We start from the raw sequence: 15,468 nt of genomic DNA on the forward strand, positions 1-15,468 counted from the left end.
TGATGTCCATAGCAGCTTTATTTGGAATAGCTGAAAACTGGAACCACCCAGATATCGTTCGACGGGATGGTAAGTACACTATGGAACACCCCTTGGCAAGAGAAAGGACCCAACCACCGGCAGGCGACAACCTGGACGCGTCTCCAGAGGATTGTGCCGAGTGCCACATGGTCACTGTGACTCCATTGATATAACAGTCTTGAAATGGCAACACAAGAGCAAAGAGGAACACGTTAGTGGCTGCCAGAGGCTGGGGATGGCACGGGGGGCTCTCCAGGGGTAGCCCAGGGAGATCTCTGTGGTGACATGGGCGCAGTTACACAAATCTGCCCAGGACACACCACACCTGTGTCAAAGCCCTGATTTGGATACTGTATTGTAATTAGCTAACAAATAACCGTAGGGGAAACCCAGGTAAGGGGTGCATGGGAACCTCGCATTTTTGCAACTTCCTATGAGTAATTATGTAAGAATAAAAATTGGGAAAAGAAAGCTCTGTGTGGAACCTGGTATCCTAGATTGGGTCCTGTAATGGAGCAAGAACGTTATTGCTAAAAAAAAAAAAAAAAAAAAAAACCACCCAAAGAAAACCTGTGGTTCAGTTCCGAGTTCTGACTGTACCCATGTCCATGTTCAGTGCGTAAATGTACCCAGGGTTCATACGATGTTAACAGGGGAGGCCGGGTGGGTGAAGGGCGTATGGAACTTGCCTGTGGATATGAAACTATTTGAAAAATAAACCCTCGAGCCCAGAATGACTAAACTGGAAGTCTCAGGAGTGGCTCAGGTAGGAAAAAAAAAAATTGTTTTTTTTCAACACTACGGATGGAACCCAGGGGCGCTTAACCACTGAGGTACGTCCCTAGCCCTTTTTATTTTGAGACAGAGTCTCACTAAGTTGCTGAGGCTGCACTGAACTCAATCCTCCTGCCTCAGCCTCCTGAGCTGCTGGGATACAGGTGTGCACCACTGAGCCCAGCTCAGATTTTAGTCTGTCAGGTGATTCTGACATGCAGCCGGGGGCTCAGAAGCCTGCTGTGGAAAGACTTAAGAGTTTGTTTCCCGCCTGGGTTTGGTCCTCAAGAACAATTTCTAGGTGAGCACACCCCTGTTCTTTTGTCCTTCAGTCCCATTTACAAGGACCCAAATCTCCTTGAGAGGGGCTCCAGAAACTTCCCTCCTTCCCTCCCCAGTCTGTGACCCCGCATCTCTGTGACGCCCCATTCCACACAGCTCAACCCTGGGAGGAAAATTCAGGTAAACTGGAAGAAGAATAAAAGCTGTCTAGTTCCCCCCTCCCTGAAACTGCAACACTAGGGGAAAACGGGGGGGGGGGTGCAAGAACTTGAAATGTCCTAAGGATGTGAGAGAAACTGTCATTGTTTTTTTTAAGAAAGAAGGGCGATGCCGGTGCAGCTAGTCACAAGCAGCCTTCCCGTCCCTTGCTGCACTCCGCGCCTTACAGCCGCAGGCACCTCCGTGGGCACCTCCGCCAAAGGCATGAGCCAGGTGGGGTGGGTGGAGATGGGGCTTAGCCACAGCAGGACGACCCCCACCTCCCACGCCTGACCCCTTCTCCACACAGAAACTGACAATACTGTTGGTGGCAACAAGCACAGGGTAGAGGGATGGCCCCACCTGCTGCTCAGGACTCCAGGAGGGTTTGGAGAGGCCATCTCCACAGGAAGTAGCAGGGCGAGGAACAGACCTGCAGGGAGCCCCACTTCTTGGTCTGGCACGTGGAGAAGGCCAGGGCACGTGAACCGACACGTGGCATGGTAAGGGGAGCCACCAAGGACAAAGGACATCGTGGACCAGGCCACGGATATGAACCCCAACTAAAACTCCATTTGCTCAGAAAGTGCTGCCAGCAGCAGAGGTCAGCCAATGGAAAGCAGAGCGGACACAGGCCGCGGCCACACGCAGGCGGTAACTGGCCGCAGTGCCTGGCTTGAAGAGGTACAGACACTGCACTGTCACAGCGTCAGAGGGGAAGGGGAAGCTGGGCCCTGGGGACCAGAGATGATTCTGTTCCTTTGTTTCTTCCAGAGGCAGGCCTGGGGGTCCGCGCCAGCTGACCCCACCTCCTGAAGGCCAGCGGGGCCTGCCGAAGGCTCTGGCACTGAGGCCTGGGATCCGCGTCTATAAGGGCCATCTAAAACGTGGCCTGAGCGGTGGGGACAGGCTGGCTTGTGAAGCTGCCGCGGCTCCCTCCAGCTCCCCACGGGCGTGTCCATTCCCCAGCTTGGCGCCTGGCAAGCAGTTAGACTCCTGGATTCCGCCCAGGGTTCTCCTCCACTGGGACACAGGGCCTGCTGTGGCTGGACCCTGGGGAGAGAGGGAAGGAGAGTGGATACCCACGACGGTGCGGGGAGCGTCCTACCAAACCAAGGCCGAGTCTCTAGGACAGGGAGCAGCTGGAAAGGCAGAGGGCCGGGGACGTCTCAGGAGGCGTTGGAGCAGAGGTGGAGTGACTGGTTGGGAATGCGGTCAGCCTGTTTTGACATCATAAGGGAAAAGCCACTTGTAGGACAGAGGCCACTGAGAAAGACAAGGAACCTGGGCCACGGATCTCTGGCCCAGAGGGCCCAGGCCACTACAATGGGCAAGAGAACCTGCTCGGGACCACACACCCGGTGCTGGAAGGAGGAGAGGATTTCCCAGCCCTCCTATGTTCCAGAGGGTGACTGTACGCCCCTGGCCCCACCCAGGGAGATACCCTCCCACCGGGAGCCCTCTGCTAGCGCAGGAAACCAAGCCAAGAGAAAGAAGGGAGATATTTACCTCAGTGGTCTCTGAAAACAAAAAAGGCTCACTAGTCCCAGTCATCTATCAACTGCAGTTTCCAAATGTGCCAAAGAGGGAAAGGTCTACTGGGAAGGCTAAAGAGAGCAGAGAGAGAGAAGAGACGGCAGGCTGTCGGGCGGTGGTGGTGACAGGGCCTCGGCTCCAGCAGCACAGAGGGAGGGCAGTGAGAGTGGCCCCCTGGGGCAGTCCTGTGAGCCACGTGAAGAGCAGTGAAGCACCAATCTCCTAGTTTTGCAGGCCATTTGGGCTCTGTCACAGCTACTCAGTTCCACTGTCATCTTTCAGAAGCAGCCACATACAAGCCACAAACAAATGGGGTCTACACCCGGGCAGCTGGCCCAATCTGGTCCCTGCACCATGGTCTGCTGACCCCTGCGGGAGGCAATTTGCAATGACCGTTTTCCAAACGTTTCAATAAAGGCCATCTCTGGCAGGGATCTAGTGCCAGGCTCCAGGGCACAGTTCACCCTGCACTACTCAATAAGCAGCACCCCACTGAGACCACCCTGCGCTCTTGAGGAAGTGAAGGCCACGGTAACAGGGACACCCCCGGGAGACCCTGAGAGTTCGGGCAAGGAGCAGAGACAGCAAGCAAGCCTCAGGGAGGCAACTTCAAGCTGCGCGCAAGTGAGAGTCACCAACATCGTGTCACAGAGCATGGGGTGATCTGTCACAGAGAGGGGATGACCCAAAGCCACCGCCAGGACTCTCTCATGGGATGGCTCAGTGCTCAGCTGGAAGGGTTTTCACAAAGCCTCTTGGGGTTGGGGTGAAGCTCAGTGGGCGATGCTTGCTGAGCATGTGCAGGGCCCTGGGTTCCACCCCTAGCGCCTTTAAAAAGCCAAACAAGCTGGGTCTGCGCAGGGGCTCTGAAGGCAGTGGCGCACGAGGTCTGCACCCCGCCCGGGCTGCAGGTGGAGCCAGAGAGGGTTGACGGGCAACCCAAGACAAACGGCTCACTTGTTAAAGATAAGTCTTGGGTTTGAGCGGGAAGCAGGACCCAGCACCCCACGTGGCACTCGTGCTCCAGCCCAAAGCCTGGGCTCACCAGCGCCCGGACCTGGAGCCCACAAAGGCTGGCCACCACCGTGGACCCCAGGGTTGGGGGACTCTGCCCATTACACACACACACCACCTCACAATTCAGAAACACCTTTTGTAAAAACATCTCTGCACTTTGAAGCGCAGGTCTCAGTGACCAGAGCGGCGGTCCCCTGAGGCCCCACAGGCCAGGGTCCTCGGCCCTCACTTTGCTTCTATAAGACGGGCAGAGTGGCTCTCAGGACCCCGCAGAGGCAAAGGCACCGCAGGCTCAGGGCTGCACCCAGGGTGAGTCTCAGCAAGAGCTGGCTCCCCGGGGAGGGTGGGCGAGGAAGTGGGACCTGCACCCTGCCCCTCTGCAGCCTCTAAAGCCCAGCCAGGACTCCACTCCAGGACTCCACTGGCCTCAGAGCCCCATGCCCCCGCCCTCTCCACTGCCGCTCCACAGGGCCACGTCTGTTCCCCAGCTACTCCTGCTCGCCATGGAGCCCCAAGGAGGCTCTCACTGCCCGCCACCCTACTCCTCTGCCACACCCCTTCCCAGCCAGGCCCGCGGCACCCCAAGTCTAAGTGGCCAGAAGTTTCTGGACTGGATGGACCATGCCGCCAGCTCCTCTCTATAAAGCTGACCATTCTGAGAGGCCCTCAAAGACCCAGCGCCAGCTGAGCTACAGCTGTCACCCAAGCCACTCAAAACAGCAAGAAGGGACAAGGACAGGGAGAGAGCAGAGCCAGGAGGCCAGAGCAGGTGGGGCGCAGCCAGCAGGTCTGAGGGAAGCGGCCGGGCCTGCCGTGAGGCTTACCCGCGGCTGCCGTGGTCTTGTTACTGAGGAGCCTGGTCTGACTGCCTGGGACGACCTGGAGGTCAGAGTTTTCGGGGGACGGTGGCAGGCTCTGGGCTCGGGTGGCCAGGAGTGCATTGAGGTACTGCAGCCGCGTGACCTGGAGGACAGAGGTGTCACCCAGCGGGGCACATGGCGTGGTGTGGGCTCGCACCTCTGGCGGAACTGGACGACAGGGCGAGGAGGCAGGGAGAGGAGCAGGGAAGGGCAGAGGGCAAGCGGGCAGAAGGGGCCAAGGCCTCAGGACAGCCAGGCCAGGGTGGTGGGGTATCCAGGGAGTCAAGGCCCCACATTTGGGCAGTGCAGGGCCTAGTCTTGGGCCTCAGGGCCACTCAGACCTCACTCTCCTCCACACACACTTGTGACCAGCTGGCCTAGCCCCTTGGGGACACAAAGCCAGTTAGTGCCAACACAACACGCAGCCCAGGCAGTCACCTTGATGAGCTGAAGGTCAGAGAGGGCCCTCACGGTGTAGTCGGGACAGTAGGTAGAGGAGCGGGTGCCCTCGGCTGGCTCGGGCTGCAGGTCGTGGCGGGTGGGCTGGTGCGAGGGCACTGGGGACTGGTGAACTGTCAGGAGGAACAGGCGGTGAGGGCACCGCTGGGCAACTGCTGGCTCTGCGGCCTGCCCCAGACGCCCTGAGAGGGGACAGGGTGGGGACTTGGGGGAGGGCAGAAGACACCACGGGGGAGGTTCTGCAGGGATGGGGTGCACCAGGTGAGCAAGAAGGAAGCCTGTCCCCACTCCAGAGCCAAGAGACGCCCTGCAGGGGCCGGGGCCATTCTGCAAGCCAGGACCCAGCCCTCAGAGGTAGGGGCTGCGGCTCACCCGAGGACGGCGTGGTCAGGGCAGACACTCCATAGTAGGTGAAGGCCCCGTTCTCAAACTTCAGGCCCTCCTTCCCGATCTCCACCTCAACCCTGCCCTGGGAGGAGGGAGGGCAGGCAGACAGACACGGGCACGGGTTAGCGTCCCCAGGAGGAGCACCAGGTGAAATCCCAGGGACCTGGGTGGCAGGCCTGTGGCTGTCCTCCCCTGCGGCTGTCTCCAGTCACCTGCAGGATGAGGATGAAGTAGTCCACTGGCCGGCTGCGCTGGTACAGGTAGTGGTGGGCGGCCAGGCGGTCGCTCTCATCAAACTTCACCTCCTGGTTGACGCTCGGGTGCCTCAGCAGGTGCAGGAGGACCTTCTCAGAGATGCGCAGTGGGCTGAACACGTCCACCTCTGCCCCAAAACCGGAAAAGGAAGAGTACCTACCGGGCTGAGTGGCCTGCACGCACCTGGCTCCTACGTGCACCTGGCTCCCGCGCCAGCACCCCGGGCTCTCCCTGTGCCCGCACCCCAGGCTCCCCTGCGCCTGAGCTGCCACCTTCCACAGAGAGCAGGGCAGGGCACATGTGGGCCCAGCTGAGGTTCCCTGGCCACCCTTGCCAGAGGCAAAGCCCAGTTCTGCTCTTGGTCACTTGGGTCAGCCCTGGGGTCACCTAAGAGGCTGACAGAGCTGCAGAGAAAGCACAGATGTTGTTCCGCGTGACTCTCCTGCTTACTAGGATCAGGGAGCAGCTGGTGTCCACTGTGAGTGGTCTCCTGACCCATGGACAGTGAGTGGAACAGGGACATGGACCACTCCTCTCTCACCTCGGGAAAGGAAGCGCTGGGTGGCCAGGAGCAGCTGAGGCGAGATTTTTACTTTGTATTCCTCGTCAGACACCTTGAACAAGGAGAAGTCCTCCTTGCGCTTGAGTGGGGCACTCAGGGAGGTGGCCGTCCTCCGCACGGCAGCATCTCCTGAGGGGTGAGAAGATGGCAGCTCAGGCACAAGCAAGAGTCTCATGAACACAGACCCTGGGCCCACTGGGGCTCTGCTGCCCGCTCCTTCTTCCCCAAGGACGCAACCCTATCCTGCTCCCCCATGGAGCCTGGCCACCATTCCTCCCCAGTGATCCTGGTGCCCAGGATGAGGGCAATGACCCTCACTTCCCAAGGAAGTGAGGAAGGGACCGCCCTCTTGCTTGGAGTTGGGTAGAAAGAATGCTGATGTGAAGAGCTGTCTGCCAACACAGGCCTCCCGGGGCCCTGCTGAGGACTGCTGGTGGCAGGCGGCAGCAGCAGTGGACACTGACCTTGGGACCTCATGCCCGGTCAGTCTCAGGAACTGAACTGAAAATGCTGTGCTTGGGAACAGACGTGGGGGTAAGCCATGTGCTTGGCAGCACAGAGCAGAGGGCAGCTCAGGGTCCCAGGTGCCCGTATGAGGCCCAGAGCCCTGGAGCACAGGCCCTGTGTCTGCCTTGCAGGCCGCAGCCAGCATCCTGAGAGGAGGAAGACGCACTCTAAGGCCCAGGGCTGTTGGCAGGAAGATGCTCTTGGTGGTCAAGAATGGGTTCCTGTCCCTTTTTGTGGTGCTGGGGCTGGAACCCAGGGCCTCATTCATGCCAGCAGGCAAGCACTTTCAACGAGGCCTCATCCCCGGCCCAAAGAACGGCACAAAACGACCTGCAGCAGAAGACACGAAAACTGGAAGCGCCCAGGAAGGACAGAGCCCAGGAAGGACAGAGAGCCCAGGAAGGACAGGGCCCAGGAAGGACAGAGCTCATGAGGGACAGAGCCAGGAGGGACAGAGCCCAGGAAGGAGAGAGCCCAGGAAGGACAGAGCTCATGAGGGACAGAGCCCAGGAGGGACAGAGCCCAGGAGGGACAGAGCCCAGGAAGGACAGAGAGCCCAGGAAGGACAGAGCCCAGGAAGGACAGAGCCCAGGAGGGACAGAGCCCAGGAAGGACAGAGCCCAGGAAGGACAGAGCTCATGAGGGACAGAGCCAGGAGGGACAGAGCCCAGGAAGGACAGAGCCCAGGAAGGACAGAGCCAGGAGGGACAGAGCCCAGGAGGGACAGAGAGCCCAGGAAGGACAGAGAGCCCAGGAAGGACAGAGCTCATGAAGGACAGAGCCCAGGAGGGACAGAGTCAGGAGGGACAGAGCCCAGGAGGGACAGAGCCCAGGAGGGACAGAGAGCCCAGGAAGGACAGAGCCCAGGAAGGACAGAGCCCAGGAAGGACAGAGCCCAGGAGGGACAGAGAGCCCAGGAAGGACAGAGCTCATGAGGGACAGAGCCCAGGAGGGACAGAGCCCAGGAAGGACAGAGCCCAGGAGGGACAGAGAGCCCAGGAAGGACAGAGCTCATGAGGGACAGAGCCCAGGAGGGACAGAGCCCAGGAGGGACAGAGCCCAGGAAGGATAGAGCCCAGGAAGGACAGAGCCAGGAGGGACAGAGCCCAGGAAGGATAGAGCCCAGGAAGGACAGAGCCCAGGAGGGACAGAGCCCAGGAAGGACAGAGCCCGGCATGCACAGGAGCCATGAGAGCACCAACAGGCTGGGCAGGAGGGAGCCCTGCCGTGGCGGCCTTACTGACCCACGGGGGCAGGGAGGGGGCCTGGCGGGGATGCAGCGGGCTCTGCAGCAGAGGTTCACCAGTGTGTGCACACAGTATGTCTCAGGGCAGGGAGGACCAGTGGGAAGTCAAACTCACGGTAGTCTTCAGACTCGTCCAGGATCTCGGACTTGATGATCTCCTCGATGACGTCCTCCAGGGTGACCAGGCCCAGCACCTCATAGAAGGGGTCGCCCTCGCCCTCGTTGTTCACCTTCTGCACGATGGCCAGGTGGGACTTCCCTGTGGAGAGGGGACACTCATTTACAGCTAGCAGGGGGCACCCCATTTTTCTCAGTTTCTCCTGGTATGCGCCCACTGCAAGGACAGAAGCCAATGTTTGTACTGGACACTGGGCCACACACCCTAAGTTTTGTGTTTTGTTTTTGATATTAAGGATTGAACCCAGAGGTCCTTTCCCACTGAGCTACATCCCCAGCCCCCCCCCCTTTTTTTTGGTACTGGGGATTGAACTCAGAAGCACTCAACCACATCCCCAGCCCTATTTTGTATTTTATTTAGAGACAGGGGCTCATGGAGTTGCTTAGCACCGCCTTTGAACTTGCGATCCTTCTACCTCAGCCTCTAGAGCCACTGGGATTACAGGCATGCGCCTCACGCTCAACTCCCCGAGCCCTTTTTATTTTTTACTTTGTGGCAGGCCTCACTAAGTTGCCCAGACTGGTCTTGAACTTGTGATCCTCCTGCCTCACCCTCCCAAATAGCTGAGAACAGGCACACATGGAGGCTTCCCAAGTTCTCAACAAGCTGAGCAAAATCTCAGAGGCGTGTTCATTGGCCGGAGGTCCCCACACAGACAACAGCAGAGCTGGGATTGGCCCCAGGTCTGTGACTCTGAGCCATGCGGAGGTCTAGCCAAGTGCATCCTGTCTAGAACACAGGGGTCTTACACAGCAACTGCAGGTGTCTACAAACAGGACACCAAGATAGGCTGGCTGCCCTGGACGGTCTCAGTAGGGGAGCCCACGAGTCCATCCTGCCTGACTCTGGGAAGGCCTCCTAATTCTTAAGGCTGTCCTCTGGGGTCAATAGTGGGAGGTGGCCCTTCAGAACCCAACCTGTGCACAGAGGACAGCAGGTGGCCAGGACTGGTCCACCTTGCTCCTGTGTCTTTCCCATGTCATTTTCCTACTTGGTTTGCTTAGTGAGAGGGGGCAGATTGTAAACAACCCATGTCTCAGGATGTCGGGGGACACTGGGGGACTTCTGGAATTGACTCTGCAGTAGGTAAGTGCTTTTCAGCCATAAAACTTGATACCTATCCGAGAGAAACAGAAGGCAAGTCACGTGGGTAATTTAAGATCTTTTGAGTGGGCACATTAAAAACATCTAAACTCAAAACATAAAAAGGGCTGGAGATGTAGCTCAGGGGGCAGCATCCTCAGGTGCAAACCCCAATGCTGCAAAGAAAAAGAAAAAAAAAATAGGCAGAATTAAGTTTAATAACATTTTAAGTAATCCAATATAGCCAAGATATTTCAATATATAACCCCCCCCCACACACACACACACAAAAAAAAATAGCAATAGATAGCCTCCCCTGATTGCACAGAGTCCCGGAACCTGGTTGTGCTTGATGCTTACAGCACACCCCAAGTCAGTCTAGTGCCCTTCCCAGCACTGCACAGCCACAGGTGGGAGGGGAGTGGCCGCTGGACCCGCAGGCCCACAGCTGGGGGCACGCCCTCTTCTGTTACAAGTAAGACGGGGGAAGTTGGTGTGGGCACAGACCTGCACACCTGGGGGAGTTTGCTTCAAGAATCCTTCAGGCAAGCAGAAAAATCTTTGTGTGACTCACACTCCACACACCAAGGGCTTAATGAAATAAAGCATCCTCCTTCAGGGTGCTCTAGTACCCCTGACCAAAAAGCCAGGACAGAAATGACCACATTAGGTCATCTTCCCCTTTCCAGGAGGAAAAGGCACAGGGTCCCTGGAGATCTCTGCCCAGTCCTGCTAAGCCTGAGGCATTGAGTCAGGGGACAGGTATTTCTACATTCTTCTGACACTCTGTGACTGTGCTGGGAAGGGCTCAGGCTGGCGCACAGGCACCATTTCTGCAAGGGCCACGGCTGCTGCGCCACAGAAGGCAAAGCTGCAGACCCACTGGGGACACCAGGCACATGACAGGCAGGTTTGATCAACACCTTTGAATTCCTGAAACCAAAGCCCAGGGGTCTGAAGGCCACCTTTGAGCAGAGAGGCCTGAGCCCACTCCTCCTTTCAGGAAGCTGAACCCTCTGCAGGGCGCCTACAGGAAGGGACTCACTTCTCCCAGGCTGTCAAAGATGTGCAGAGTAGGGACATGCCTCCCCACGACCGCCACACTGGGATGACTCCATAAGGAATGGAGGAAAGCAGGGCTCCTGGAAGATCCCCCATGTGACTTGGACTCTCAAGAGAGGATGCTCGAGGGCCAACAGGCAGCCCTGGGAAAGCAGTAGGGGACTGAGAAAAGGCAGCTGGCCGATTAAAGTTCATGGCCATCATGACAGGACCCAAGCACTCACAGGGATACCTGCAGGCTCTCAGGGCCAGCTCTGCGGAGTCCACAAGGGTGTGAATGGCATGACCTACCGCCATGGGAGAACGATAGTTTTAATTTGAGTTCACAGGCTCCGGAGTACTCCATTTATTTGGATGCTGGAAGACCTTTGCATGATGCCCAACTTCTAGGACACCTTTAAAAATGCAGTTAGAGTTTAATCTCTCCATCTTTCCTTTGTCCCCAACTCCCTTTTATTTTGCAGAGCTGGGGATACGGGGTGGGGTTTGCACATGCTAGGCAAGTGCTTTATCACTGAGCTATGCTCCTAGCCCTTTTGATTTCATTTTGAGACAGGGTCTCACTCACCTACCCAGGCTGGCCTCCAACATGCAATCCTCCTGCCTTGGCCTCCCTAGACTTTGTAATTATAGGCATCCTGGCTCCCTTTGTTGTTCTGTAGAAAAACTAAGTGTACCAATGCTATGAGAAGAGTCACGGGCTAACACTCCTCCCAGATGTCTGAGCAGGTCTGACTCTTCTCAGCATTGTGGCAAAACATGACAGTAAATCAAAACTGGCTGTCTGACAGCAGCGTCTCTGAAAAGTTCATTGCCCTAATCTTCTCCTCACTTACTTCATGAGTCTCATCACGGGCTGAGCAAAGGCAGCAGGGGTTAATGGCCATAGAGAAGATGCAAGTCACCTACTACAGCCCCAAAGCACTCACACTGCCTGGGGATAATTGCTGTCACCTCAAGTCCGCACAGAGGGGTGCTTCCCCCCAGCTTACAAAGTTCCCAAGCAGATGGTGCTCTGAAGGAGTGACAGGAGCAGAATGTACTGGCCAAGAGGAAGATCAGTGGGCAAAGAGATGGGGAAAGGATCGACTGTAAAACCTCAAATGCCAGGAAGACTGCAATGTGCCCTTTGCTCATAAGCAGAGGATGCATAGAAGGACGAGGACAGAGAGGACTTTAACAAGGAGAAACACATGACACCAAAAGGCCGCAGAAAAACAAGGCAAGGCAGCTCCAGGGCCGCACCAGAAAGACAGGGCCATTCTGCCCCAAGAATGGCCCTCACCCACCAGGAACCAGGAAGCCAAGGAGGACCAAAGTGACCCCACCCTGTCCTTCCTCCCCATCACTGGCTTCTAGAAGGAGGCTTTCCAGCATGTTGTCAGATGGCTCTGGAACAGTCTGATTGAACCAAGAAGGGATCAATCCCCAGCCCTCCGGGACCAGGCAGTCTGACAACCTGCTCTGACTGCCCGTCCTGGACAGGAGCACCTGTACTGTGACAGCAAGTCCATTGGAACCTGCTCCACTTGCCCCACCTTAAAAACTAAGAGCAGGGAACCAACCTAGATGCCCTTCAATAGATGACTGGATAAAAAAAAAATGTGGCTTATATACACAATGGAATATTACTCAGCAATAAAAGAGGATAAAATCATGGCATTTGCAGGTAAATGGATGGAGTTAGAGAACATAATGCTAAGAGAACTTAGCCAAACCCAAAAAACCAAATGCTGAATGTTTTCTTTGATATAAGGAGTCTGAAGTGGGATAGGGAGGGGGAGCATGGGAGGAACAGAGAAACTCTAGACAGGGCAGAGGGGTGGGAGGGGTGGGAGGGGAAGGAGGGGGCATGGGGTAATTAATGATGGTTGAATGTGATGATCATTATTATCCAAAGTACATGTATAAAGACTCAAATTGATGTGAATATACTATGTATACAACCAGAGATGCGAAAAATTGTGCTCTATATGTGTAATAAGAGTTGCAATGCATTCCACTGTTACATATAAATAAAAAAAAAAAAGAAACTTGAGAAAGTTATAACTTTAATGGGCACATTTTTTTTAAAAAAATCTCATTTGTAATTTCAAAAGCTCATATAATATATAGTCTCTTGATAGCCATGGTAATTCAGTAATAAAAAGCATAATCCTAAAGTTGCAAAAACAAAAACAAAAACTAGGAGCAGAAGCTCCCTCCCAGTCAGTCAGGACGCTGGCTCCCCTTGGTCCGTGCTGGTGGAGGCCTGTGTACAACACGAGTCGCATCCCACTTGTTCTCCCAATTGCCACCTGCCAAGGTACTTCATCCATCCCAGGTGCCTCTCCTGACCACTCTCCTTCCCTTGGAAAGTGTCCCTTCCCTTAGCTTCCAGGACATTCCAAACTCCTCTCTGCTTGAGGCCCTAGGGATCAAGCCCTGGTTCCACACACAACACCTCTCCCAACCCGTCTTGCCTCCATGGCATCTTGATTCTTCCCATCTAGGGTGCTGATGGCTCTGGGCCAAGCTGATCTGCCATATTTGAAAGGCAAGACCACGGCAATGAAAATCGTGACCCCAAGGCTTTGGGAAACGAAGGTCTTCACCAACCTTACCCTAAACATTATGTCTCGCTCCTGAAGCTCTTCCCTTTAGTTCCAGAGAGGGCACGCCTTCCCCCACCATCTCACAAGCAGACAAATCACAAATCCGGCTGTAGCCAGATACCAGAGCTGAAGGAACCGAACATGAGAGCTTACAATACCAAAGGGACAACTATGGTCTCTACCCTGGACCTTTCTGGAAGTGGAACCTGCACTTCCGGGTTCACCCCCTCTGCTAAATCCTCTCCCTGAGTAGCAAACACTATCTACCCGTAACCCACCCAGGACCTACCACTGCTCTGCTACCAAGCTCACGAGCAGCATGCAGGACATGTCATCCCCAGTCCCTTTATGCTCGTCACTGACAGCTGAGGACCTTGAGCAAGAGAGGCTGGGTGCAGGAGCTCAAAGCAGGCGGGGGCAGGATAGAACCCACCCGGCCCACTTCAGGGCCACCCACTGTCACTCCCCTCCAGAGCTGCCTTGCTGGGCACTACCATGATTCAGGGCTTTGCAGGCCCGGACAGTATGCTCACCACCAGGAGGATCCAGCTGGGTCTGCCCGGGGTTCCTCCCAGAGACAGGTGGGCAGCACGGCTTTCTAAGGAAATGGCCAGGAATACTGCCATGCTCTTAACAGACCATCCAAACCTCTCACCCAACCCCGAGCTACATGCAGGCCTGGTGCAAGGATCAAAGGACATGAGGGCCAGGCACAGTGGTGCACGCCTATGATCCCAGCGGCTTGGGAGGCTGAGGCAGGACGATCACAAGTTCAAAGTCAGCAGCCTCAGCAATTAACCAAGGGCCTAAACAATTTAGTGAGACCCTGTCTCTAGGTGAAATATAAAAAAGGGCTGGGGATGTGGCTCAGTGGTTAAGTGCCCCTGGTACCAAAAGAAAAAGCAAAAAGAAAGGAGATAAGGCATGGAGAGGCCATATCGGAGCCTGGCTCCACAAGGGAGTTATTATGAGAAAGGCATCTTCCTGCCCTGACTGTCCAGGAGCTGACCAAGCAGCTCCCACACAGACCTGGGGCCAGGAGACTTCCCAGCTGCCAGAAATAGCAGGGGGTTTACTCACTTCACCTCCCATCAGGCAGACTTTAGGGTCAAGTCCATCCAGAGCCCTGGGCTGCCCCTCCCCTTATCCTGCAGGAGTTCAGGTGTGGGAAGCATGGCTGGTGGCCAAGGAGCCTGTCAGACTCTGGGCAGCACTCTGAGGATGGTGGAGGGGACTATAAGGGAGCCCTTGCCTTCTCACCTGAAGGGCCCCACAATCTCCACCTCCAACCTTGTGAGCCGCAAATCAGATGAAAGGAGGGGGTGAAGATGTGGGGTTAAGGGAGAACTTGAGAAACATACTTAGGGTTAGAAAAGGGGGGGGGTTAAAAGGGAAAACAAAACAAAGGAAGACAAGGGAAAGGGAGATTAAATCAGCACCCATAAAGTTGTTTTGGTGAGATCAAAGTGAAAGTTTTCTCCACACCTTCAAGAAAGTATTTATGAGTCACTCCCTGTCTGCAACCAGGAAGGCAGCAACAGGGACCTCAGCAAGGCCCAAGGAATATCATGGTCTATCTAATTTGATATTAAACCTGTGCAGATACTAGCACCCAGATACCTACTTTTGTATGTCCTTTTAGTTTCTATCCAAGAGTTTGGGTCATACAAAGCCCAAAGTGTACGGAAGTGGCCTCAGGGTGTTAGAAGTAAATGGGAAGTTTCACCAAAGGGGGTGCCAAGGTGTTGGATTTCTAGGACACTTCATCCACCTCTAAATTTTTCAAAACGTCACTGCCAGATTCAAGGCCATCACCTTCTGGAAAAGGGGAGGTCTCATATCCCCCACCCCTTTTCCAGGACAGGACACGCATGTGCATCTCCTCCTGGATTCCCGGGCCTTTACCTCGCTTGAACTCCTCCAGGACTGCGTCTAGCTTGGTGTCATTGAAGACGAAGTGGAGTGGGTGGTTGTAGAAGCGGGTAATGGTACTGAGCGGCGTGCAGTCCTCGGGGTCCACGAAGGCCAAGTCCTTGAGGTAGAGCATGTCCACGATGTTGGAGCGCTCTTCCTCGTACACCGGAATGCGCGTGTGGCCGCTCTGCATGATGCTGGCCAAGACGCTGAAGTCCAGAACTGCACTGGCATCCAGCATGAAGCAGTCTTCGAGCGGCGTGAGCACGTCCTCCACTGTCCGGTAGCGCAGCACTCCCTTGCTGAGGTCGCTGTAGGGGTCGCCGCCTCCGCGCGCTAGCTCCAGCACGCGCTCGCGCAGCCGTCCGGGCCGCGCAGCCAGCTCCAGCAGCTGCCCCACTGGCAGCGCCACGGGCAGGGTGAGCAGCACTGCCAGGCGACTGAGGCTCAGAGCGCGCGGTGCCAGCGCCAGCGCCCAGCGCCCGCTCACAGCGGCCGGAATCACTTCGCCTACCAGAAAAACCAGCCCTGCG

General features: G+C 56.0%; 1 protein-coding gene across 1 annotated transcript; it reads right to left on the reverse strand.

The window, feature by feature from the left end:
• Cnnm3 (cyclin and CBS domain divalent metal cation transport mediator 3) lies at positions 1–15,462 on the reverse strand. Its single transcript, XM_015499713.2, has 8 exons — positions 14,927–15,462; positions 8,220–8,363; positions 6,331–6,480; positions 5,747–5,916; positions 5,520–5,616; positions 5,127–5,260; positions 4,653–4,791; positions 1–2,328 (listed from the first exon to the last, which is right to left on the reverse strand). The coding sequence occupies exons 1-8, from the start codon at positions 15,174–15,176 to the stop codon at positions 2,264–2,266; spliced, it is 1,149 nt and encodes a 382-aa protein (XP_015355199.1). The 5' UTR covers positions 15,177–15,462; the 3' UTR covers positions 1–2,263.
• Between the last annotated feature and the right edge of the window lie 6 nt (positions 15,463–15,468).

The sequence above is a fragment of the Marmota marmota genome, unplaced genomic scaffold (assembly GCF_001458135.2).
Source record: "Marmota marmota marmota unplaced genomic scaffold, marMar, whole genome shotgun sequence".
Lineage (NCBI taxonomy): Eukaryota > Metazoa > Chordata > Mammalia > Rodentia > Sciuridae > Marmota > Marmota marmota.

Excerpts from the sequence above, each read along its gene's own strand:
- Cnnm3 (XM_015499713.2), bottom strand. The coding sequence starts at position 15,176 with ATGCTGGATGCCAGTGCAGTTCTGGACTTCAGCGTCTTGGCCAGCATC. Across the intron at positions 5,917-6,330 it reads CCAGCGCTTCCTTTCCCGAG|AGGTGGACGTGTTCAGCCCA; the intron begins GTGAGAGAGGAG and ends GTTTTGGGGCAG. Across the intron at positions 2,329-4,652 it reads CAAGACCACGGCAGCCGCGG|GGTCCAGCCACAGCAGGCCC; the intron begins GTAAGCCTCACG and ends CTCTCTCCCCAG.